Genomic DNA, 27387 nt, shown 5'->3' with positions numbered 1-27387 from the left:
TTTGCGAGAGGTGATTTTCAAAACGCTGTAATATCTCAAGTTCTAGTGCAGCAAATTTCATAATTTTTTCATCAAAAGGGAGGTTTTTAAAAGCTTAGATAGTGTGGGAAGTTTGAGTTTACTAGCGGCACGCATAGCGGCACAATGAGAAGGTAAAGTTTTGACTTTTTCATGCACACAGTTTCGGGCAGCCGTGGATGCCCGTTGGAAATTCAAATAGAACGGGGCGATAATGAGATGCAAATTGGGGTGCTCCACCGCGCCTGACATGTCTTTACCAAACAGTGCAATTTGTTGGAACCATATGTATGAATTAGCCAACATGTCCTTACCGAACAGTGCTATTTGTTGGAACCATATGTATGAATTAGCCAAGATGATGATGTTTACAATGTATCAATTTGCTTTACTAATGCATTTTTTTTTTTATACCACTGCTGCACATGTCTTTTGTGTACCAGTTTTCTTCAACAGAAGTGTACAGAATACCATTTGAAACATTATTCAGCAGCTGAAATTGGTAATCAAATTTTAGTCCAAAGATTATCTCCTGCAAATTATCATAGAATTTGTATTTTACAATAAGTTGATCATTAAGCAAACTACATTTGTTCAACCCTTTGCCCTAGAAGTCATCATTGTCAAATGCAATGCCATAGATTGATATTGCAGAGGAAATGAGTATTACCCTTTTTTTTTTTCTTTTGCATATGTACAAATTATATAAGAACTTGGGAGAAGATTTATCTGTGGATCAATGAGACACTACACTGTGTGTGTCATCATCACCTCCTTGTACTCCGCCATCTGGCTCCAGACATCACGATGCATATACATCGTACAGTCTGTATTAGGACCCTGCATTTATAACAAAACCAACAAAAAGTATGTGTAGCCACACACAGATTCTTAGTTTAAAAGGGCAGATTTTGACTGAGCAAACTTTAAAGCTTCAAAATGATGCAAAACTTGAATGAAATAGACTCTCCTAATCTACAATTTGTATACTGGAAAGACAGCACACACTCTTTATTTTCAAAGAGTGTGTACAATAAGTAGCTCCACTATCATCTAATATGTCACTTGTACTTATTTGAACTGGAATACATCTATACACGTGTATGCGGTGTATGTTCACTGTACAATTTGACTTTGAATTGTTCAGTGAAATGTGTAGGTCTACCCAAAGGACTTGCAAGACACATTCTTTATTATTATTATTTTTTTTTTTTTTTTGGCAGTTGAAGCCCTGGCAATATCATACAACACAACCACTCGCATTTAACAAATTAATGAAGAGTCATAAGGAAGACTATGGAAGATGAGCATGCAGTGCGTAGTTTAGCCCATAAACTGCTGAAGGCCACTTCAGTAGCCCGAAAGATACTTTTTGTAACTTAGTGAAAATATTGACTGGTATTTTCGTGAAAACTCATGATATTTCACTGGAATGTATTTTTTTCTTTCAATGAAAATACTCATAAATCAAAATATTGTGCAATCCTAAAAAAAAAAGAAAAAAAGATGAAGATATTATTAGAGCTACAAATTATGAAAAAAGATAGACCTCATTGCACAAAGTACTAGATACAGAAAAATCAACATGTGGGACTACATGTACATGGACATTACTGACATGCTGTTCAATTCGCAATTATATCTTCAAATGAAGAGATAAATCACTAGAAATTTCTTCATTTGCTTTCCAAAATACTTACACAGTATCTACAAAATTCAATGACAAGACTGGAAAATTTAACAACAAAATTTGAGAAACATGATTTTTCATTTTATGTGACAAATTATATTTTTCAAAATCAAGATATCACCTTTAGCATAAAACATTGACATAATATTTGAATTTCACCAAAACAAAATAATTTCATTGAAAGTTTTCAAACCATTCTCTTCAGAATGGTAAATAATATGTTATTAACACTAAAAATATGATATTTTTTTATAACTTCAAAACATGTGAGTGACCCTAAAACATATAATGCTACGTGTATGTCAATGTTATGTATACACACCCTCAGCAGTAAATGGGGTAAAGTGCACAGGAGTACACAGGAATCACTGTAATGAAAATTCCACTGGTATTATGATTTTTCATTCTAGCAGAACAAGCATGAAGCACATGCTTTACTACAAAGCTTGTTTGCTGCGGTTGACAAAGCTCGTTGTATACTTGCATGCATTGTAAAGCAGTCTCAACTTTGTACAGTACTGTACAGTCTGTACTAGAGAGGAGATTTAGGGCTTTGTACCATTCAGGCTATAAATGCTCCTGAAAATATCCATTTTGTAAAAAAGCAGATAATCGTTGCATGTCTTTGAGAATGCAGTGACTTGTATCGTTGCCTGTCTATATAATGTAGTTTAATGGCTTCATTATAAACTTAAATCAGCAAATATCAACTCGCATTTAAAATAATAACTTCACGAAAAACAAGTGGCAATCATACATGAAAAAAAAAAAACATTTCGGTAAACTACACAGGTTGGAGTCTTTACATAAGAAAATTACAATGTAGCCTCAATGATAACTTCTATGATAACTTCTGAAAGGGAACACCGTCAATAAAAAGTATTGTCCAAATCATTTCGACATAATATTTCTTGTAAACAAATTTGCTACAATTGTAGAACAGTATTGTAGGCCTTTGACCTTTTGACAGAGCAGAATTGGTTAAAGAGGCATTCCAGATGATTCTCATAATTTCACATCATGTAGTGCATACACTGTAAATCAACAGCTCCATGTGTACATTTGTGGAATTTATTGTGGTCTTTGAGCAGAGAAACCAATGCTCTGAAAAATCTTAAACAAATTACAATGTTGATGACACCGTATGGGGCTCACATATTTCAGAAATGTAGACGTGTAACATTACAATACCACTTGCTTTCCATAACAAGTTCACCTGTGTAGAATGTATGCATGCCTCCTTTTGTTCTGCTTCCCTGGGTCCCAACTCATGCATTCTTATGGTGAGGCTGCAATGTCATCATCCTTGTTCATTGCAATTTGTTGTAAATTTTGAAAACATTCTTATTCCTCATCCCAATCACTATAAATTCTGAAACTCTGTACTTACACTGTAGTATAACTAATTTATAGTTGTTCAAATGTAAAAGTCTGAAAATCATCAGGTCTCCTTTAACACTGTAACTACATTGTAGTGCACACACCTGTAAAATACCATCTTTGTGCAGTACAGTTCCTCGCCAAAATATCAACAAATCATTCACAAGGCAACACATTCAGGATTCTTTTGAATAAGTGAAATAACCTTACCTCAGGTGACCAGATGGACAACCCAAAGGTATTTGTTCATGTAGCAGCACTAGCATGTGCCAGAGGGAAAATATCACATATTTCAGAGGCACATCACTAAAACTCATTTAAAAAAAAGCTCATAAATATTACAAACACAAAGTAATGAGGAAAGAATGTTCAAATACAATTCTACTATCTAGTAGTACAGTACAAGTACAATTGTATTGTACTAAACAACCCTGTATATGGCGAAACATCACATAATTTTTTTTTTGAGCAGGTATCCCTGTTTCTGCTATCCTATCATATGGCGCAACAGACTGAATGAAAAACAGAGCTAATATCATTCATCTACAGCCATGAACAATCAGATCCTTTTGTTTTCTTCTGAATCACACTACAGTTTTGGATAAATTGAATAATGTGCTGAAAATAGCAGACAAGGTCCATGCTGCAGAACATGGTCACTATATACATTGTATGTCCAGTAGGCCCTATAGATGTCACAACTGTGTAAGATGCACATTGTAGAGCTTTGCACACACATTCACATTACAAGTTTACAAGTCAGACATCTACAGTACCTGATATCCACAATACTGCTGTTATATATAGACTCTTGTACAACCTGTAGGCATACAGAGTAAATGCAGTCCTCAAAAGCATTAACAAATACAATCATAAGCATTTTAAATGTTTCGAGACACTATCATACTGAAGTACAATGTATAAGAAAAATGTACAATTGCTACAATGAGAGAGCTTAAAATGGTTTGTCTTAACCCTTCGTGTGCTGTGAGTGCTAATTAAATTGGCACAGAAAATACAAACTTACACGTAGCATTGTACATATTGTCCTATAAAGTCCCTGGTACAGAAAGGGTTAACAAAGATGGCAGTGCAGACAAAGAACACCTGTCTCCATTTGCACTGAAAGTGTCTACATTGTGTCAGCGTGCCTAGCAAACAATATTCATTACATGACCTTCCTCGCCCACTGTATGCACCACCGCCATGCATATGATGACCTGCTTTTACCCTCGTATAAACTTTCACATCATTTGCATGATACAACCTATTGAGGTCTCGTATGCACTGATATGAAAACTGTATGTTTTCATCTTGCATCACAGGTACTGCGCATGCTTAACGCTTGTCTTGCTACCGACTATAATATGATCTGTTACACTGGTATGATACCTCCTTGGTATGACACAACATATTGGTGGTGCTCAATAGGAGAGTTGCCCCTATTTTCAGCACACTGTATGCATTTCCATGCTATTCAAAACCAGGAGACTGTGTCTACATGTAGCGCTCACCTGAGTACTGCAAGTTCACTTTCCACACATTCTTGCAGACTTTACCTGTGATGTATGTTAACCCGTTGCAGACGAGTCCCGAGAATACTGGAGCAGGTGTCTATGGGAAATGCGTGTTCCAAATCAGTCCATCCTCAACGGGTTAAAGAAGAACATAGGAAGGAAGTGGGGGGGGGGGGGGGTGGGAGGTGCTTTGGGAGGCCTCCAAGAGTGCATAGTGTCCATTTGTATTCCATCACAATGATGATAATAAACTACTACAAATGTATACCTGCCAAACTTGTAGAAAATTTGACCATGCATTTCAAATATATGATTAGAATGTGAAAGCTGGTTCCCAATTGGTCCTGGCCCCAAGGTAGTTCCTGGATCTGCCATAAAAAAATGGGGGGGGGGGCAGGATGCCCATTTGTACAAAATCTTAATATAGTCTACCAATATCATCCTTGCAAAAATACCTACCAAGACTGGTGAAAATTTGATTATGCATTTTCAAGAAGATAAAAGTGTGAGAATTGATCCCAAAGTTTTTGTTTTGTTTTGTTTGTTTGTTTTGTTTCTTTTTCTTTCTTTTTTTTTTTGGGGGGGGGGGGGAAGGGGGTCCCAGATCTGCCATGAACAAATTTGAAACTATGTAAGGCCAAAAAAAAAAAAGGTTGTATTGGCGTAACATGAGATTTTCAAATAGGGTCGGTCGGGCGGATTTTTTTTTTTTAATTTTTTTTTTGCTACCTGCATTTTACGTGTAAAACTAGTGCTCAGTAAACAGTTACAACTGCTACACCGTATGTGCTATGTTCATCTATTCTACAAATCATTTATGAGGCCGATATTACTCGAATTATACCCCTTCACAGAATTTAAAGATGCTGAAATCCCTATCCTGAATATTTTCACTTCATATTTTACTATTTTGACTTAAATAAGATAGATGCAAATTGACCCATATGTACGATCTTTTCATCGCACACGGCGAGCTCTATTACAGTCCCACATATACAGATTTGTGTAAGTTCTCCACACAAGAAACCTATGGCAAAACTGTGCACAATACATTGCAGTCTGAATGCTAAGTATACACTGTATAAATCTTGATAGAGTACGCGTCCGTGTTGGAAACAGATGACGTACTGATCAAGCGAGGCTACGCGAGGCGCTAGCGAGATCTCTCCCTCGTACATCCGATATCCCTAGAGGCGTTTCCACTTCCGGGTTTTTTGCATTCGCGATCGCAGTCAACAAGATACTTGATATCGATAGCAAAAAAAATAATAAAAAAACATAGGGTCGGCGGAATTTTTAGGGTCGGGCGGGTTACGCCAATACAACAATTCTTTTTTTTTGGCCTAAGTACAGTCACCAATGTACTTACTCATAGCACTAACTTAGCTCCATCACTTCTGGTTCTAGAGAAGAAGATTTCAGAGCTTCCTTAATTTGGGGGTTTGGGGGTCCCCTAAGAGGCATTCCTACTTGTAGTGCTTCTTTCAAAAAATTGAGATCCTATCACACCAGCAACATTACCTGCAAAGGTTAATGAAAATCCATCACATGGTTTTCAAAAAGAGAAGGGCAATTCCGCAGTTAGGTGGACATGACATGGATTAAAGAAATGTGCCTCTTTATCTTACCCTTTAATTTAGGTATCAACTAATGTCATGGATGTTCACCAATCACTAAGGTCTTTCAAATTCAATAGATTTTATTTTTTGTATTTATTGATTTTGCGAGATCTAAAACCATCATTTAAAATGTACATGTGGGACTGGGGATGCTAAAATTCACTTAAATGCAAATTACAGTGGGTTGCTTTGAAACTTTTTCCTCAAATTTTTGCTAAAAGGTAACAGATGAATATATTTAAATTCTCCAGAAGTCATGTGACGTTTTGTCAATTACAAAAGGGCGAAATGACCTGCGGAATTACTCCGGACAAATGTAACGTTACTAACCGTAACGTTACTAACCATGCATTTGGGGGTCTAGCTAATAAATTATCGGTCGAACTTCTAAAAATATTTGCGTGAACATTTGTCATGATGCAATAATTGAAATTAATGCAACACTTTGTTTGAAGTAACTTGAAATTTTGCACTCTTTTTGTTACAAGACATTGATTTTTTTGTCATGTCCTTTTTTCGTAACGTTACTAACCAGCCCTTTTAGTTGCCATAGCAATTCTAATATTTATTGGATTGTACTCATTCTTTTCTATATCATAGACCTGGGATGGATGAACATGTTTTAACATGATTTTGACTTGAAATGAAAAAATGGTGATTTAGTAGTAAAAATAAATATCTCAATTTCTTTAAATGTAACGTTACTAACCGCGGAATTGCCCAGAAGATGAAAATGTGAAAAGTTCAGGCACAACAGATGCCGGACGATGAATGATCACAGATAGCTCACTTTAGCCTTTGGCTCAGGTGAGTAAAAGAAAAAAAAGAGAGGGACCGCCCTCTGCTCACGGTGGGGCTGGTGGTGGTCATGGGGGGGGGGGGGGGTGTCACTCCAGGAGGTAGAAGATTATGTACACTGTACGTAAATGGAGTATAAATGTACCAATCTTCATGGACATATTTGTCCATATATGGACATAATCGTCCGGCATCTGTTGTGCCTGAACTTTTCACATTTTCATCTTCTCTTTTTGAAAACCATGTGATGGGGGGGGGGGGGTGTTACTCCAGGAGGTAGAAGATTATGTACACTGTAAATGGAGTACAAATGTACCAATCTTCATGTGACATATTTGTGCTAATGGTGTGCACTGTACTCTGAAAAGTATGGTACCGGTACTCGGTGTGCACTGAAGAATATTGGTATATGTACTGTACAGGTCAATGTATGTAAATGAGATCGGGCTTACCTTGTCTCTTTTCTATTTTTTTTTTTTTTTTCTAAAGTTCCAACTACTGTATAAAGTGCACCTTGAGTGTTACACTCAGGGAACACATATCATATACAATGCCTGTGGTATAACTTTGCCATCCAATGCACCGCAAAAGTGTAAACAAAAAACAAACAAACAAACAACAAATAAAAACAAAAAAATCAGACGATTAAACACCCAAGCAGCAACAAAATCGAATGACATCTCAAAATTGGCGGTTGCCTGGTACATGTTGTGAGCTTGGAGCACAGTAAGTAGATAATAAAAATTTCAAAATAAAGCAGAGTTAAATCTGGTTTATGGAAAGGTAATGAAGCAATAACAATTCTTTGTTGATATGATGCCACCTGTTTCTTCCCATACAATGTACATTGTAGATCTCCCATTGTACCAGAGCATACCATTGTAATCTATTAAAACATCACAATAGCTGTACAATTTTAATACTAAATGTAGTCCAATTACAATGTATCCTTGCAGAATGTCATCTCTATTAAAGAAGAAGGCAACAAACAAATCCATTACACAATGTTATCAAACACATGCTGTACTGCTGGGCACAGAGAAGCAATGCATACTGGAATCCATTCATAATTTAGTGTATATTCCAAGCCCTGAAATCATATCATTGCCTATCAAGCCCCAATATTGGAAAAGAGCACACCACAGTGTAACATATGTTGCAGCTAAGCTCTTCCCCGCATGTTTCCAAGCATCACTTGCAGAGTGAATCAAATACTGAGAGTATCAGATTGCTTTTTGGCTTTTCGTCAAATTTCATGGTGTACATAATACTCATTGCACAACTATGTACTGTACAAGTGTATGTCTGAGTAGATCAGCAGTGCACATATTGACTCAAAACCTTGCACACAACATATGCCAAAGACAATGAAATAATCCCTCCCCTCCTACGAAGTAATTCCGAATACAGACATCTGAAAATGTTGAATACATGTACACCAATTCAGTACCGTACTATACTGTACTTGTTCATTCTCTTTTTCATTTCACGGAACACCCAATCTGGAATACAGGGAGTTGTTTGTTTGTTTGTTTGTCTTCGGAAACTACTGTTCACACAGTCTGACAGCATTGATTGGCATTCGTGCAGAACATACAATGTTGTCTGCCACATGTATCCCATCAAAATATTGCTGATCCGCAATGATGCAGGGGGCATATTTGTACCCTGTAAATATCAAGAGTAAACTAATTGAGACAGTAAGTGTTCATGAGCTTTAGAATTTCCATCATCAGGTCTACTCATGTTTTGGGGGGAAATTGATTGCATGATATTTCAAGCTCATATAGCATACCGTACAAGGTTTGCTCTCAGTTTGTACAGCCTCCATTGCCATAATCAACAGGTGGGTTCCGACATTGGACTACATTTTACATGCTATGATGCAATGAAATTGACAGACTCTTTTTTTTCCAGCATGTGCAATTTGCATTTGCAGAACACTTACTTCTAGTTCTACCACAATATTTAATTCTCTTTGACAAAGACCAATAACTTTCATTAAAAAAAAAAGTACAAAAAAAAATCACATCCAATTCAAAAGAAAAATAAAAGTGACAAATGACATCAATGAAAAAAAAAAATATAAATGAGTTATTGTATTACAATTGTGTAATAAATCCCCTTGGCAGTTTAATAGAAAAGTTCTACCTGTGAAATAAAAGTATAATTTTTAATGACTTTACTTGATTACCTGAGAATTAAAATTGTAGATGTACAGTAAAAGGTCATCATATTCTCACACATCCCTGATTCTCACATTCAAGTTTTCTTTCTTTCTTTCTTTCTTTACATGTCATCCAAAACAAATAAGAAGTGTTATGCTGTGACATCTTGCAAAGAGGTCCCAGAGTTGATTTCTCATGGCATGTATTCCCTGACATCGAAAGTTCAATTTCCAATCATACATCACTTGGTATAAAATTCCACCAACCATTTAATTTAACAGTTACTTGAATATGTCACTACTCCTCACAAAGCAAAACGAAAATCTCTATCAGAGAAAGAGCCTCATTCAAGTTACTCTGATGAAGAAGTTACAATGGAGCGAGAAAAGCAAACAAGCAAGCAAGGCAGATTGGCCAGGTACACATTGTACAGTAAATTGAAGACAACATCCCTCCCCAATATGTCCTCACAAGTCATGTAAACATGGCATTGTGCATGCTGTTGCCAACAGAGGTCACTGTCTTGGCAGCACAGGTCATTGTCATGACCACTACAACGGTCCCGTCACTTGACGTTACCTGATTGCACAGTTGCCATCCCACATAATGTGTGCACATTGCGCAGTGTTTGGGCACACAGTGTACAACTAGTTCATTTTAAAATGCAAATATGGTGGCTGCATGGAATTTTAATGCACACGACCCTCCGTCACTGGCATCAGTACTACTGCGAAGCCAAATTTGTAAACAAATATAGTATGAGTGAATCTAAGGGAGAAAATGGGTGTGTATATGTGTGTGTGTGCGTGTGTGTGTGTGTGTGTACATGTGTGTATCACCTGCTTTACATTGTACTGTAGTTCCATAAAACTTGAACTTGTACTACAGCATTCTTATTTGCATTTAGTCATTGCTATCTTGTAACACAGTTCCTTCAATGGTGACCTGAGCTTCACACAATACATCCTAATGTGACTGCAGGCACACAAGCAATGTAAACAAGGGAATCAATTGTTATTGAGATCAGAAACTGGTTCAGGAATCATTGACAGATTGTTATTGTTTTGTTTGTTTCGGGTTCTTTTTTATCGGGGGGGGGGGGGGGGGGGGATGGAAGACTGACCCAATGTGCCAAAGAAAGAAAAAAGTCACAGGTGAGTATTTTTACCTGTACAACGCATGTCTTCAATAAATGTTTCCCATGCAATATCTCTACAACATAATTATGCTTCATGAGTATCGATGTGTATTTCAATACAGTGTGCATGGAACCCTGAAGCACTAGCACACATTTTACCCACCTCTATCAAATAGCAAAGAAATCCAACCAAATTTTTGACACCAAACTCTGAGTCACTTTTACAGCATATTACCCGTAATCTTAAAATAGTACTCAAAGGATATTAAAATATTTTCTAATTATTTCCAGAAAACAGATAAATCCGACATAATATACTACAGGTAGGTAACTACTTTCTGTAGGCAACTAAAATATGCAAGGCCAAATGTAGGAATATAATTACATAAAACAAGTAAGCCTAATCAAAACTCCTATAAATCATAATGTATTAATGATATCAATACATAATATATTCTTAACAGCTGTGTGAAAAGATGAGATCATCTGTTTTTGATAGTGAAAATATTTTATGCTATGTAGAAGTTCAATCTATTATTAGGTTAATTCACAATGTAGACGACCTGTATAGACAGCAATTAAGTCATAAATATGACCCCCGATATTTATCTATGTATTGAGTATATAGACTTGAGGCATAATCGGGGGGGGGGGGGGCAGCAAGAAAGGTGTCAGACATAAACATGCAGTTCTCTCACATGTGTGCTAGAAGCATGAAATCCATGCTGTTGCCCTGCAGAGAAAAAACTAAAATTCAAAAGTATTTAATGATGATAAATGACAGCATCAGCATGAAAATGATTTGGTTTGGAACACTTGTTCACTTGCATGTCATTATTCCTTATGAATGTATGCAGTGAAAGCATGAGTACCAACCATATGGTTCGTTATACACCCTAACATATGTTGAATATGACTGCACACGATTCACACAGCCAACTACTAGGGGTGAAGAAATGGGCTTATGGGAAAAAAAAAAATCTGCAACACTCTCTAAATTTTTTGGTGCTAAGCCACAGGCTTGCTCTGTCAAAGGGGAACAGCAGGAATAAAGTAAATGTCAGTTTACCCCTGTTCAGAGGGGTTGTAAACAATGCCATATGTAAAGAAAAGTCACTGCACTGTTGCATACATGCACACAGGGAACACAGCGTCACAGGCACACACTTACTGATTGTGCTACTGCAGCAGCCGACAGATCCTCTTTCTTAGTCCGGTCACTCGTCATGGGCAACAGGCTAAATTTCACTTTAGGTCCAGGGTTTGTATCCTCACTATCTGATCCACTATCGGATGATAGGACCACTGTCCAGATGCCTTGGGGTGGAAAAATTAACATGTTGTCAGTCACTGTCACCCCAAAAGAAAAGTGATTGCACGAAAATTACTTTCACCGGCAGCGCTCTTATTGAGCGCCGCACACACACTGACAAATTTCACTGGATATATACAGTCACATCACACACACTACAATCTATATCCAAGCCCCATGAAGAAACGCCAAACGGACGCGACTTTTTCAGTCGGGGGCCGAATGATCCATACGGTCACAGATATGTTCACTATTCCAACGAGCGGGACTGAAGCTACCACGATACATCTGTGCAATACAGAGGAAAACAAATTCGTGTTTCAAACAGTATTTGCATCATTCCCAGTAGGAAGGTCTGACATTGTGCACGCGACACTGTAGGTACTAAATTTAGACTACAGCCAGCTCAAAATTCGTGAGGGGGTTTTGCATTATGAAGCTTTATTCCGAATTATAGCAGCGAAATCACGAATTGGTCGCACCGCCCACGCGCCGGAGTCGCTCACTTGCGTGCGACCTACGTAATCAACACGTAAGAGGGCAAAGATAGATTCGATGTTCTCGGGCGAAAAAAAAAAAGAAACATAAAAAAGGGGACTATCGTTTCACTCGCAAGCTCACAGCTTTACGAACCCTCCACCGAACTTGGACGACGGAAGCTTCATGCATTTTCGAGAGGATTATTTGTATCCGACTAGAGCGTGTTACGTGAGGAGTTGGGCGAGTTCGCAGCTCCAGCAGCGGAGACTGAGCGAGATTGGGCCCCGAAAGGTGTAGGAAGTACTACCCCTACCTACATGGAGAGTACAAGCTCCTGTATAAAACACACTACACAAATTCCACGTGACAACGTGCAATGGAAAATTATGCATACAGTACGAGTGTGTACCAGTAGGTGTGGGGAGAGGCGTGTACTTACTGTGATCGCAGATTTCAAAGCTAGCGGTGCTCTTTCAGCCGAAATATTGCTCCTAATAATAGATGATATCTATAACTGATAATCCTTTATGTAAAAATAATTACCTAACACCTCAATTCAGTAGAATCTCGTGAGAATTACGAAGTAACCCACGGTTATTCACTCGGTCACACTGCCCTAGCCGCACGGATCGATGCACAACACATGCGCGAAGAGATCAGTGATCGCCGAAACGCATGCTGCGACCTTTAAAATTCATCCGCTTAACTAAATTAACACAACCGGTCATGCCCATTTGAAATCGTATTTCGGATTATAACAAATCCCAGAAAGCTGATTTTACAAATATTCTGCATTTCATATTTCTCTTTTTTTTATTCAGTATTTCAGACTCGACGGCAGCGCAGACGAGCGATTTTGATGCATGCCTCTCCGATCTCCTTCCCACATACCCCAGTTGCAATCGGCATGTACGCAGCGTGCAGCAGCTGCCGCCGCGCCGATAGCAACTTTAGTCATACATCCGATGGGCACGCAGCGCAGAGCATGGGATCGCGATCGGGAGGGAGGCCGTCTGTCGACCGCATACATTCGGCTTGAAAGCCGTTTCAGATACTAGTAGCTGACAGGAAGCACATGCACGGCATGAGACATGGAAAATAGAGCACTGTCTCCCCATTGCATTGCATGTATCCGTACGTGCACACGGACGACCTTTTTCTTTCTTATCTGCTGCCCTCGTACGCGTACAGGGGCGGATTTTCGAGAGTGAGGGGAGGAACGACGGGGGTGCGTCTTGCGGTCGCGGCGGGGATGTTGGAGGCAGGACCAAGCCCCTGGCTGAAGCACTTGAAACCCGTTGCAATGGTTTTATGATTGCGCGAAGATTCAATTTGAAATAAATATCACCATTAGTGTTTTGCCTTCTCTCTCTACCTTTTCATAACTACTGCACATTTAAGTCGTATCGGTAGTCAAAACAGTACTCAGTAGGCCTATGCATATTAATAATGTATTTGATTTTAGTAGTATTTGCAAGGTACAAAGACACCGTTCAAAATGTTCTGTAGCAGCCGACACGCCATTCTGGCTGCCACGCGCATGCATCGTACAGATGTGCACTGATGATTCGTGAAGATTTTTTTTTTTCTTTTTTTATGTGTCAAGTATTAGTATAGCTCAGCTTTGGAGCGCTAATGATACACTGAAATAACAGTTATGATAAATGATAACCTTCTCCCACCCCCTTTTTATTCTTTTATTCTTTTATTTTTGTATTTATTTTTGTATTTCTGTATTTTTTGTTTGTTTGTTTGGCTAGATGAACTTTTAGGCTATATAGGCGTGCCGAGTGTCATCCTGATCTTATAACCAGCGCTTCCCCTACAATCTCCATACTAAGTAATACTCAGTTTGACTGACCAAGGAGGTACTAGGCGAGCTCGCCTAGTACAATGTACCTCCTCCACTGGCAGGTTCGAAACTTTGTCACCATCAGAGAATTACATGTAGGCCTACTTTGATTGGATCTGTGTCACGTATATACATTTATTTACTTTTTATCTGATCTTTCATGTAGTGTTTATTCTGTTTACTACTATCACCACATCTTTTTTTTTATTTACTGTACCTTTCTTATTTCTATGAGTGTTTTTTTTTTTTTACTGTAGTCCAAGTTGTAATTTTATACTTGATTTTTATGTTATTTGTTTGAATCATGAAAATCAGTAAAAACATAAGTACCAAAAAAAAAAAAATGCTATGATGGGATCTCTTCATGCGTCCATGAGACTTTCGCATGGCGTCAATATCGAGCAGATCAGCAACGCGGAGACGACGCTAATAAGTCAAAAAATGGTGTTCTGGGTCCCATTTCATAAAAGATGCTAGGATAGCAACTTCAGTGTGGAATCAAGTTACGACTCATAGTAACAGCCAATCGAGAAGCTGGATTTTTGTTGTTACCATGACAACTGCCACTCCAGACTATCTTATCAACTCCTCTTCAAGAAATGGTGTTCTGCACATGCGCGAGACAGCTGTTTTCTTTGTCCAACCCGGGAGGCTCGCCAATCGTAAGAATAGAGTAGGCCCTAACAGTAGATAACGATTACAGATGTTGGCCTACGTCGCCACACCCGAATGTATAAGTTGTTTTGCATTGCATAGAGTAGGCATATAATTATATATTTGTATAATGAATACTAAGCATTGTGTTGTGTGTGTGTGTGTGTGTGTTAGAGTAAATGCAGGTGTGTGTTTTTTTTTTAACCTATACATACAATATTAAATTTCCTACTTTTGAATAAAGCCAAATAATAATTGTTTTTCTTTTAAACTTGTTTAAAAACAATTCATGTAGTTATTTATTTAGGCCTATCTATCTCTATACGAGGTAAGTTTATTTATACATGTTAGCCTTGTCAGAGGTAAAACACTCCTGCACTGTAAAAACATCGGTGTTAGATTTAACACCATGGTGTTAAATCTAACACCGATCAAACTTCAATAGAGGACCACACCACAGGTGTAGAAAATGTATTGTGACGGTGTTAAAAAGTGTTCGCCTGGCACTTCGTGGTGTTCATTTGACACGGTGGCTGGTGATATTTTTGACACTGCGCAAGAGTTAATTCAATAATGACAAAGCATGGTGTTGATTTGATATTGGTGGTGTTAATTTCAATGGTATAACACCCGTCCAGCTTCAATAGGGGACCACACCAACTGGTGTTACTGTGGTGTTAATGTATTTACAGATTTTTTCAAAAATCAAGTACTTTATCGGAAAATTCTTTATCGTCTTGTTGAAGTTCAAAATTAACAAGAAGTGCAGTAACTAAGAAACTATTCAAAAAACAATTTGAAATTTTGAAATGACACCCGGAGGTGTTAATCTAACACCATGAATGAGCACCGGAAATTTAACACCAGCTCGGTGTTTCATATTTAACACCGGACTTTTTGCAGTGTGGTATATCACCCGGAGAAACAATGAATAACGCCATCACTGACAAAACTTGAAATGACATATAAAACAATGGAAGGAATGCCATTTGATATTGAAAACAGTATAATTCACCATATCGTACCGGATAATAAAACATAACACAATATGAGAAAACATTAAAAATTGTGACGTAATCTAGGTCCTACATACATCGTGTCGGGGACATATGGGTATAGTCGGCCATACTTATGACAAAGTCATAACAGATTTGCAGATATTACTGACTTAATAAATCACAGAAGTTATTGTGCTATAATCTTCAGAATCATGGCAATCAATATAAATCGGGAGAATAATAATTAAACACTTTGTACAAGCTCAAAAGCCTCCCCCTTCCAATAGACAGACCAACAACAAAGCATAGCTCAGACTAAAAAACCCGTCTGAAAGAATAACCGAATTTCACGGTCACCCACATTTCCTTTACTTGTTTTAAAGACATTCTTGAGTGATTTGACCATGTGTAGGCTAATTACATAAATTTAGAAATTCAAACAAAGAATATCATTATGAAAAATCAATGTAGTGATATACTGTCGTAATTCATCTCCATATGACAACTATATAACTCAGCAAAAAAAAAAAAGTATAAAGCACTTTTTCGAGTTCATATTTTTCATAGAATATTTTGATGAAAATCTATGTATTATAATACCATATTAAAGGTAATTTGATTGGTATTCACACTATAATAGGTATATATAAATGGAAACTTTATGCATGAGTGAACACATTCGTTTTTGTCTTCCAAGGCGCAAAAGTGAAAATTGCAAAAATTGACATGCTGTCTTTCATTTGGAAATGCCCGTCAAGATACCAATGATAATTTAACACAGTGAGAAACATCAATGAAATAGCAAAAATAAAGGTGTTTATACTCATGCGTAAAGTTAACCTTCTTATTGACCTACCAGGTTTATAGCCAATTAATTACCTTTCATATGGTATATAATACATTAACTTTCAGCCAAATATTATTTGGCTGAAAGTTTCTTTTTTGCTGAGAGCAAGGAATGACATCATGGTTCGCATGCATTACGTCAGTTTTAAAGGCATCTATCCTCATTTCGTTGCTGCATGGTGTCGTATAAATGCAAATCCAAGATTGCGGTGTTATTGACTCTTATTGTCACTTCAACAGAATAGAAATAAGGGATATTATTATGATTATCTTTACAGATGTACATGTGATTGTATACAGTTGTATAAATAGATAATTTCGAACTGTTAATAAGGGAAAATGACATTATGATCATGCCGGACCCTGCTCTATTTGTGACCCTATATACATATATGCATGTCATATATTTTGGCCGATCACAAACAAAATTTTCCTTCGAGAAATCAAAAAGTATAATATAGTATAGTATAATATGTCTAGCAATACACTGCATTAACAATGTGCATTTTACCCTGTGAAAATGTGACTACTGTTGTCTGTATCACCACCACTTCAACGACAACAACGACATCATTGGAGAAATTACGATAAACCATTTTCATCTGTGTTCATTAATTCCATCAGTGATAACTACAAAGTTCAAGACTTTTGATAGTTGTAATAGCCCAAAAAGGCAAAATTAGGCATATTCGAGCATTGAAATTTGTGCAGATAACCTGGACTATAAACAAATATAACGCTTGCCGAAATAGCAAAAGACAATATGCACGAATGGTATTATGTAAACGAGGCTCCAATCACTGAAATTTAGTTCAGCTCAGTTTGCTTTTCTGCATGCGTTCAATTTTCAGTGCAGTTTATCAGAATTTAACAACAGCAATAACAACAAAAAATAGGCATATATGCATGAATTATTTACGACGAAAACATATGAAATGAAAATGTAATGCAAATCAGAATGTCATACTGAAGGAGAGGAAGCAATTCCGATTAAGTTTTGGAAAATTAGGGACCGTGTCATCTTATATTAAAGCATAGTAGAGCTGATACTAATATGAAGGTTCAGATGACCCCAAGAGTATAACATCAGGCACAGACCGATCCGATGATCGGATAGACCGTGGCAGAAGTATGGACGGAATAATAACAAAGCGGCACTGGAACTGGATTGGACATGTCCTCAGAAAAGAACAAGAAAGCATCCCAAGAGTTGCCCTTCACTGGACACCTGAAGGAAGAAGGAGAAGAGGGCGACCCAAGACCACCTGGCGTCGCACAGTTGAGGAAGAGATGAAATCTCTAAACCTGACATGGGGAGGTGTCCAGAAGCTGGCCCAGAACAGACCAGAGTGGAGAACCTTCGTTGCTGCCCTACATGCCAGGAGGCGTAATGGGCAGTAAGTATAAGTAAGTAAGAAGTCATAAACGTAGAAAAAATAGTGATCAGGCTGGTGATTGTTCATTAAGACCGAACCTCCTTATCCTGAACAAACGCTGTGATCTCATCTTCAAAAATATTATGTCTTATTATGATAATCATTATGTTTTATATAATGAGGATTTTTAAAGATATCACCCTCTTAAACGTCCATATCAGACACAACTTTGGCTCTTGATTACTATTATCGCGAAATTTGATTTGCTCCTCCTGTATTTCATGACTATACATAGAAGGTTGCATATAGCTTTCTAGTTCCATGGGTTGATTGTTCTTTGTGTTGTTTCACCGCGTAGTACTCTCAAAAATAGACATATTTCTATACTCAATCACGAATCATATCCATTTATTTTTCTTAATAAAACCCTTTCCACATCGAGTGGTGTTTTTTTCAGACACGAATTATTCAGACAATTTACTGTACCATGGCAGAAGGTTTGTTATGTCATTTTCGGATTAACGAACTTTTGGAATAACGAATAGCTTTTGAATAATGCCACAAAATTTTTGACTAACGAACCCTATATGTATCTAATTTTTCTGATTAATAAACGAACATCTATATAGGTATATGGAATTTGTGTGTTTCGAAATAACGAACTTTGGAAGAACGAACCTTGCTACATTTTCGGATTAACGAGCATTCGGAATAACGAACATCACCCACTTGGCCACTGAACCTTGACTATTTAGGTTATAGTATTTATTATGTGAAATTGCGAGCTAAGACAGTATCCATTATGATTAATCTACAGAATGATATATGATATAATCCTAAACAGCAGTCTTGTAGTTCTGTCATTAACTTATCCCATAATCATTGTCTATGATGAAGGCACTTTGTCCTATACCTTGTAATCACTGATTGATTGGCCCCTGTTGTTCTTATGAAAGATAGATTTTAAAGTTATATGGCTATAATGGCACATAAATTATTAATTTTGTTTTTATTTTTCTTTGTTTCAAGCGCTTTGATGATTACCTTCCTTGTGCGATAGACTGTTTTTTCGTATTAAGGCCTACATGTATAAAATGACTATACTGCACCCCGCAGAGTAGGATATCGAATACTGAATACAAAGCAATCAATTGCGATTGCAAATTTTGTCCGTATATTGGCAAACTTTGAGATTGAGAGAAAATGTATTTCAATTTACTGATATTCATTATTTTTTTTTTTAGATTGCGGCCTCCAGCCCCCGTAATTGTTTCTTTCTTTTCTTTCTTATTCCCCTCAAACTCACCAGTTTATCAGAGAATAGCTTGCTATATAGATGTCGTTGACCGCAGCATAACAAAATTGAAAATATTCCGTCTTATGTTTGTTTGTTTGTTTGTTTCTTTCTGAAAAATTTAGGCCCTACTGTCTAGGCCCTCAGGCTGCCGCTCCTAAAATGCGTGTCGGTATATGATATAAAAGAAAATAAATAAAAGAAGAAGATGAAATAGATTTGTTTATCCTCAAAACTTCGTCTCGACTGTGAATATTGCAGTATGTCCCCTTTACTACATAGCAATTACTGGCATCTAGATTTTTAGAGTCTGTCTTCTTATTTTTCCAAGTGTCAAAAAGGCCCTGAGCTTTCAATTCTACAAAAATGATAAAAATAACAGAATCTTCGTCCGATGCAAAATGACAAACATACACGGTATAGACACCAAACAAAGTTTAACTATAACTAACTGATGGGAAGGGTTATTAGGGGCACACAACAAACAAAACATAAGGTGTACCAGTATATCATAGGTTTGATGTCAAAGGCAGGGAGTCAAACAGGTAGGGAGGGGTAAGCAAAGAGATTCGCAAACAAAAGGGAGAAGTAGGCCTATATAGGTCCAGTGATAATCCCAGCCCATGATAGGGAGGCAACATCAAACAAGATTAGGATTAATGCAAAGATAGAGGATATAACAAGTAAAGGAAAAGGGCGCTTTTGTTATTTTTTGTATGTGGTAAGTTTTTGTCGAGCCCACCGGAGGTGAGGGGAGACTATAAGGGATCTCCTGCGGCGTCTGTCCGTCCGTCCTCCGTCCGTCCGTCGTCCGTCCGTAACGCTACAAAAACTTGAATTACTCTCTACTGAGGACTTCAATTTCAATCAAACTTGGAGGGAAGAGTGATTATACAAAGTTACACATTTTACCAAACATGAGGGTCACCGCAAGGTCAAAGGTCACAGGCAGGAGTCAATTAACTTAAGAGCCCAATGTTAAGTTTTACAGCGCGTTTCGATTATGGCTCATAACTTTTGATCCATATGTCCGTTTGTGGCCAAACTTGGCTGGTAAATGTCCCTTGGGGAATTGAAGGTCACCACAAAGTCAAAGGTCATAGGTGGGGTCAATTAACTTCCGGGAGTTAGAAAAACATTGATTTCTTCTACGCGAATCCATGGGCGAGACACATTTTTGCACTTGCCTTATTTTAATCTAAAATTCAGTATGATGCCTTTGAACGAAGACTATATATAGAAAAGAACCTTCCACAAACACATACACAAACAAACAAACAAACACAAACACGCACTCATGGTCAAAAATGCCTGCAAACCACAGCAAGCAACAAGGACATTCGGCAAGAACAGCATCAATAAACGATCAATATCTATATATAAATTACACTGAAAACTGTTGAACTGACATGCTATCGTTGGCATTGTGCACTAAGGAGCGTTGGTGGAAAGTGTTATCCCCCCCCCCCCCCCCCCCCACTCATGTAGGTAATTCTTGGTAACGTTGTACGAACAGGGAGGTGGAAAGTGTTTCCACCTCCCTGGTACGAACTATCTTATTGACTCTGCGGTCATTGCCCCACAACACTGAGGCAAGATTAAATTCGAAAAGGCAAGTGTGTCAGACTTCGGGGGTGATTGGCTGCACGACCTGTATGCTCAAAATGATGGATGTTGATTAGTACTCCCGTGGGATTAGTACTACACAAACAACACGACAACAACAACAACAGCAACAACAACAACAACAACGATTTGCACTTTGTATAAGAATGAGTTGGGAGGATAACAAAACCGTCATGGCATAAGCTAAGCGTTTACGTGACAGTCCATTATTTCGCAAAGGAACAAGTCAGTATACGTACGAACCGGCGTGCATAACAAGTAACCTGAAATCGGTTTCATGACTCTCAAATTCATTGAAAGTCCCCATGGCTTCGTATGAAATACTTTTTTTCTTTGAAGATAATTTATCCCCGACGAATAAACGAAATTAAAATAATAATAACAGTAATAATGATAATAATAATGATGATAATACATGGAGCACCAGTCTGTGAATGTCAGTAAACTTTAACGAATAGTTGGTAAATATTTCATTTCATTTCATTTTTATTTCAATCATTTATTGTCCATATCATGGATATTTGTTTTGTTCACATGCTCTTTATAAAAAGAAAAAATACAGTACAATTTCATAAACAACGCTGAAATGACATATAAGACATTAAAAGGTATCTTTTTGCCAACATTTTAAACGTAAAAAAATCTTGTATCTTATATCAACATAAATATTCAAACATTCAACCTATTAATATATCTTTATATAATTAATATCAACTATATGAATACAACATAAAGTGGTTTATTTCCGTGTCTTGAGGGTATACATGTAGTATACAAATCCTGCAAATAATACATGGTAATCTCCGGATGAAATAGAATAATCAGATATAACTAATATTCTTACTCTAATCAGATTCAGTATACATGTATATAATTTACATTTGTATTTTGAAACATACTTATGTCATGAAGAAAAGAAAAATCCTCATTGTTAGTGGACCTCTGTTTCCTGATAAAGAATGAACTCAAAACAAGAGCAAGAACAAGAACGACAGCAACGAAACCTTGACATATCATTCTTGTGATCATAATTTTACATGCGTTATCAGCCGTATCTGTCTTGTCTAGTTTAGACAATTATTTCCTTTTACTGTGTTTGAATGATTAAAAAAAAAAAACGATACTTTAAGGGAACGCGAACCCAAAGAGCAATGTGGATTGAGTGAAAGCAGCAACATTAGTAGAACATCGGACAAAATCGGACAATCAACACAAAAGTTATGAATTTTTAAAATTTTGGTGTTGAAACCGCTGGATGAGGAGACTACTAGACTAGAGGTTATTACATAATGATGAGTGGAAAAAAATACAAAGAAAATATAAAGAAAATTAAACAAAAATTCACTTCACTAGCATTATGAAAGAGAACTTGACTAACCGCTTTCAGAAAGCATGCAGGGAGGAATGATTGCAACCCTTAGCATATGTCAGTATCAAGTTGATGGAATTTGTTATTTTCATAAAAAATGAATTTTTGTGGAATTTTTTTTTTTTATATTGTTGTCCACTCATACCTCATAACCTCTAGTAGTCTCCTCATCCAGCGGTTCCAACACCAAAACTTTAAAAATTCATAAATTTTGCACCGATTGTCCGATTTTCCTCAAACTTTCACTGATTATGTTCTACTAACCCTGTTGCTGCTTTCACTCAATCCACATTGCTATTTGGGTTTGCGTTCCCTTCAAGTATCGTTTGTTGTTGTTTTTTTTCTTCTGTCATGTTATGGGATGAAGTAAAGAGAAAGTGTTCCTTTCGAAAAAATATAAAGTGGAATTAAAGTTCCTTTTTTCGTCTATTTTCAACTGTAACAGCAATTTGAACTCAGCCGTTATTCATAAATCATTGAAATAGAATCGAGAATATCGACACCAGACAATAACAAAAACAAACAGACAAACATGGATTTCTTTTTGGTAAGTTATATAGGGATATCATCTCAGATGCAAGTAGGAACTAAATGACAAAAAGCACAAACAAATTTGAAAGTAAATATCACTTGATAAAAGAAAGACTAACGTGGCATAGGCCCGTAAAGGCGAAATCACTGACAGAATCCCTGCTGTATCCGGGCAAACTGTTACACATCAGAGATATGAGGAGGAGATAATTATATATAATATACGTGAATAGATTTCCACTATACCGATTCATTGTTCATTAATTGCGTTGAGGTAATAGGATCCGTGCACAGCAGCTTTATATCATATAGTCACAGTCTTCAGCGTGTTTTCCAGAGAGGCCGATAAATAAATTGTAGCGCCTTCACTCCCACGAAAAAAAAAAGTATATATTTAGTATCCTTAAAGCCTTGTTAACAGTTTGTTTGTTTTTTTTTCGCCTGACATCAGGATATCAAAATTTTATACATGGAGTCCTTGACAGATCTTGAGATGCCCTCACCTTCTAGAGTAATTCACAAATTTTACAAGCTATATTTCTTGTGAATTCCTCTTTTTCATGTATAGAGTTATAAATTAAGATTGTATTGCTTACTTGTTTATTTGCCAAACCAGAGTTGATATCATATAATAATTGTATTCATGTTTTGTTGAAACTTACGTGATTCAAAGTTCCTTTAAATATTATGTACTCATGTAAGCGTTATGTATATTACTTTGTATTACTTTATATGGAAATAAAATCATATTGAATTGAATTGAATTGAGCAGTCAGATAACCAAGAAGAAATGTCATTTCTTTATTTGTGAGTTTGCGTGGGTTTTGACAACTAATGTATATATATATATATATATATATATATATATATATATATATATATATCTATATTATATATACGATGAATACATTCAATACGTGCATTTAAGCACACATTGAGATAGATTGTGCTAGTGGATTGTGTTTGTATTGGCGGAAATTGACTGCAAAAGAAACAAACGTTGCCTAATGAATGTTTTGGATGCATCATTGTCAACATAAAAATATTCGCGCCATGAAGAAATCGCGAGTCAAGCAAAGTGGTAAAGAGTTTTGGTTTCATCTGCACATACATTGACATACGTGCTCCAGAGAGCAGGATATGGGCCTGGGACAAATTTCACATTCCTCTCTCTCTCCTCCTCTCTCCCCTCTCTCCCTCTCTGTCTGTCTGTCTGTCTGTCTGTCTGTCTCTCTCTCTAGTGTTAGTTATGGAGCCAAGGGTTGAGGTAATATTGTAAGTATAAACGTTGAAATACATGTTGGAAGTGATTATTTTGATGTATTTATCTAACCCTATAGAGAACCTCAGGGGTCTTATTTAGTTATGTTATGTTTGATACCGCTGGTTGTTATGATAATTGTTAACTGAGACTCATGTTAGTCATTTGTGTGTGTGTGTGTGTGTGTGTGTGTTATTTTGAATTTTCTGATACAAGTTTTGTTTGTAGTATTATATCATCATTGTGTAAATATACAACTTGGGGTCTGGGACGGGTTGAAGTAGCTTGAGTTATATAGGGTTATAAAGAACTGATATATTGCATATGACATTGTATAATCGTGTAATGGATTTGTAGGGTGTTGTTTGTATTCATTGTGCCTATCATAGACGTAATTATGTAATTGTGATGCAAAATGTGTTTGTATTGTCATGATCATTTTGGTACAATGTAATGTCAATGGAAGCCAAATTTCTATGTCTGACATAGACCAATAAAGAATGAATGAATGAATGAATGAATGAATGAATAGAGTACACGAATTTGAAGTGCTTTTCCCCGGATTATTATAGATTTGTTTATTTATTCTTGTATAGGCACTTAAGATGTGAACGCTCTGACATGTCAACTGCATTTAAACGCATCCACAAAGTAAGTTTCAATGAGGACAAAATGCCTGTAAAAGAAAAAAGAAAAGGTGTCAAAGTAGAGGGAAATGTCTCCTGAAACAGGTTATCAATATGACTTATTATACAAAATATTCGCGCCATGAAGAAATCGCGAGTCAAAATAATGCAAAGTGTCCTGCATGATATCGGAAGCAAAGCGGTATAAGAACGCTTTCGTGGACATACAGGTACCATGTAAATACGTCATGCATTTCATATATGCGCACATCATGTTTCGTGTATATTATTATGTACCGGGTATGTATATAATAAAAAAAAAAATAATAATCTAATGGAGATAGTTTACCAATATTTTGTGATTGACTCAATATCCTCAATGCATAATGCGATTGAAAAATCAGGTTTATAAAAGTGCAACTATTCTGAATTCTTGCAGGGGAAAATGAAAGTTATATATGATACTTTTATTCAATTGCAAATGTTGCATGATCAGCTAATATGCACTTACATCAATCTGACCTGAAAAGGGGATTATTGGGAAAGTAACACTGCTGCCTCCTGCGCTGTATATAGCCAGTTTATGTTGCCTATTGTACACTGGAAAAAGATAGGCGTTAGATTTAACACCATGGGTGTTAAATCTAACACTGATCAAGTGTCAATAGACGACCACACCAGCAGGTGCAGAAAGTATAAAAGTTGTGATGGTGTTGAAAAATTTACGCCTGGCATTGTCTGGTAGCTGGTGATATTTTAACACTTAGCTGGTGTTAATTCAACAATGACACCACATGATGTTGATTTGATATTACTGGTGTTAATGTCAATGGTATAACACCAGCCCAGTGTCAATAGAGGACCACACCGACTGGTGTTCGATGTGGTGTAAATGTGTTCACAACTTCTTCTTCTTTTTTTTTAAATCGAGTACTTTATCGGAAAGTTCTTGATCGTCTTGTTAAAGTTCAAAATCAACAAGAGGAATATTAATTCTAACTATCTATCTAAAAAGTTTTATATTTTGAAGTGACACCAGGAAGTGTTAATTTAACACCACAAATGAGCACCGGAAATTTAACTCCAGCTCGGCGTTTCATATTTAACACCGGACTTTTTGCAGTGCATGAATACTGAGTGGGACTGGAAGCGCTCTATTAATAGGCCCTCATCATATACTACTCGCATGGAGAATAGGATCTGGACAAGAGTATGTAAATATGGATGTGTGGTCATTGTGTTCAGAAGACTCCCGGTTATTCACCCTTTACTTCCTTGTATTTTGTCCATGTTGTCCTTCTTAAAGGGATCTTATAGTTTTGGTTGAGACCTAATTTCAGGTTTCTAACATTTTTTTTTTTGTGAGATAATGAGAAACCTCTCATGAAATATGAACGAACATGTAATTCTATGAGGAATTCAACGTTTATTTGATAAAAAAAAATGGTTTTGAAATGGCTCAGATATCCAAATAAAGAGCGATTCTAATAAAGAGTGGGACCCACACTTTATTACGATTGCTTTGTTTTACTTTGTTTTTGGATGTTTCAGTCATTCCAAACCCGATTTTCATCAAATAAACTTTGAATTCCTCTTAAAATGGTATGCTCTGTACTATAATATTATCATAAGTGTTTTCTTGGTATCTCGCGAAAAGTTCAAAGCCCAATTCTCATTCCACCAATACTGTACCATCCCTTTAACCCCTTCAAAGTATATATAAACGTATATATACATATATATATACACTATATATAATTGTATACAATGTATATACATTTAGATTGTTAATTTGATATTTCATTTTTAGAGTATAGATAAATAAATATGTATAAGGCCTACAAGGATGTGTGTGCCTAATTAATTAAAGAAAAAAAAAACTGGACTCTTGCTTGTACTGTCACAAAAATAATCCTGATTATTACAGCCATTTTTGAAGATCCGTGGGTATATAAACACAGACAATTTTTTTTTTCATATCATTATTGCATATTGATTATCAATAACAGACTACAGAGTATTCATGGCCGGGTTTTTTTTTTTCACCATCACCAAGCAACTCACAACACGCGCGCGAAACAAAAGTGCTGCCAATGGATAGGCATCAAACCGTCCGCATGCAATAATGGGAAACATCGATCCAGTGGGCCATGTGCGTGGTCATTTCCACCAAATGAACACTGTTGCAACTTTGATGCTGTAATAATTTAAAGTATATATATATATATATATATATATATATATATATATATATATATATATATAAATAGCGAAAACTTTGAGCAAAGAAAATGGGTTTTCATCGGGATTCGAACCCGAGACCTCCGGATTACTAGACCGGTGCTCTACCGACTGAGCTATTGAAAGCCCTAGATCGGTGTTCGTCCCAAACCCTTAACTCTCTTTGCTCGTGTGGTCTGACCATTATTCTGACCACACGAGCAAAGAGAGTTAAGGGTTTGGGACGAACACCGATGTAGGGCTTTCAATAGCTAAGTCGGTAGAGCACCGGTCTAGTAATCCGGAGGTCTCGGGTTCGAATCTCGATGAAAACCCATTTTCTTTGCTCAAAGTTTTCGCTATTTGTTATTACAATTGTTTCTGGTCAGTTTTTCCTTCCTTGTTTCAAAATATATTACAAAAAGCTGCATCGCTTCGGCGATCCCTCACATTTATTCCAAAGTTGATTTACATCATTTGGGTTTATGTCAGGTTAATGTGTGTGTGTGTGTGGCACACATACACACACTATAGCTTCTGACCACACGAACAAAGAGAGTTAAGGGTTTGGGACGAACACCGATCTAGGGCTTTCAATAGCTCAGTCGGTAGAG

The 27387-nt window shown here is 36.8% G+C and overlaps 1 protein-coding gene across 1 annotated transcript in view; it reads right to left on the bottom strand.

Moving 5' to 3' along the window:
- Window positions 1-11667, bottom strand: part of LOC140245048 (uncharacterized) — a 124073-nt gene extending 112406 nt beyond the window's left edge. Inside the window, 1 exon segment of the mRNA XM_072324642.1 lies at window positions 11500-11667. Within this exon segment, the coding sequence (XP_072180743.1) occupies window positions 11500-11667 (168 nt within the window).
- Between the last annotated feature and the right edge of the window lie 15720 nt (window positions 11668-27387).

This window comes from Diadema setosum, chromosome 22 (genome assembly GCF_964275005.1).
Source record: "Diadema setosum chromosome 22, eeDiaSeto1, whole genome shotgun sequence".
NCBI lineage: Eukaryota > Metazoa > Echinodermata > Echinoidea > Diadematoida > Diadematidae > Diadema > Diadema setosum.
The sequence above is the reverse complement of the archived record's forward strand: the minus strand, read 5'-3'. Positions and strand labels throughout refer to the sequence as shown.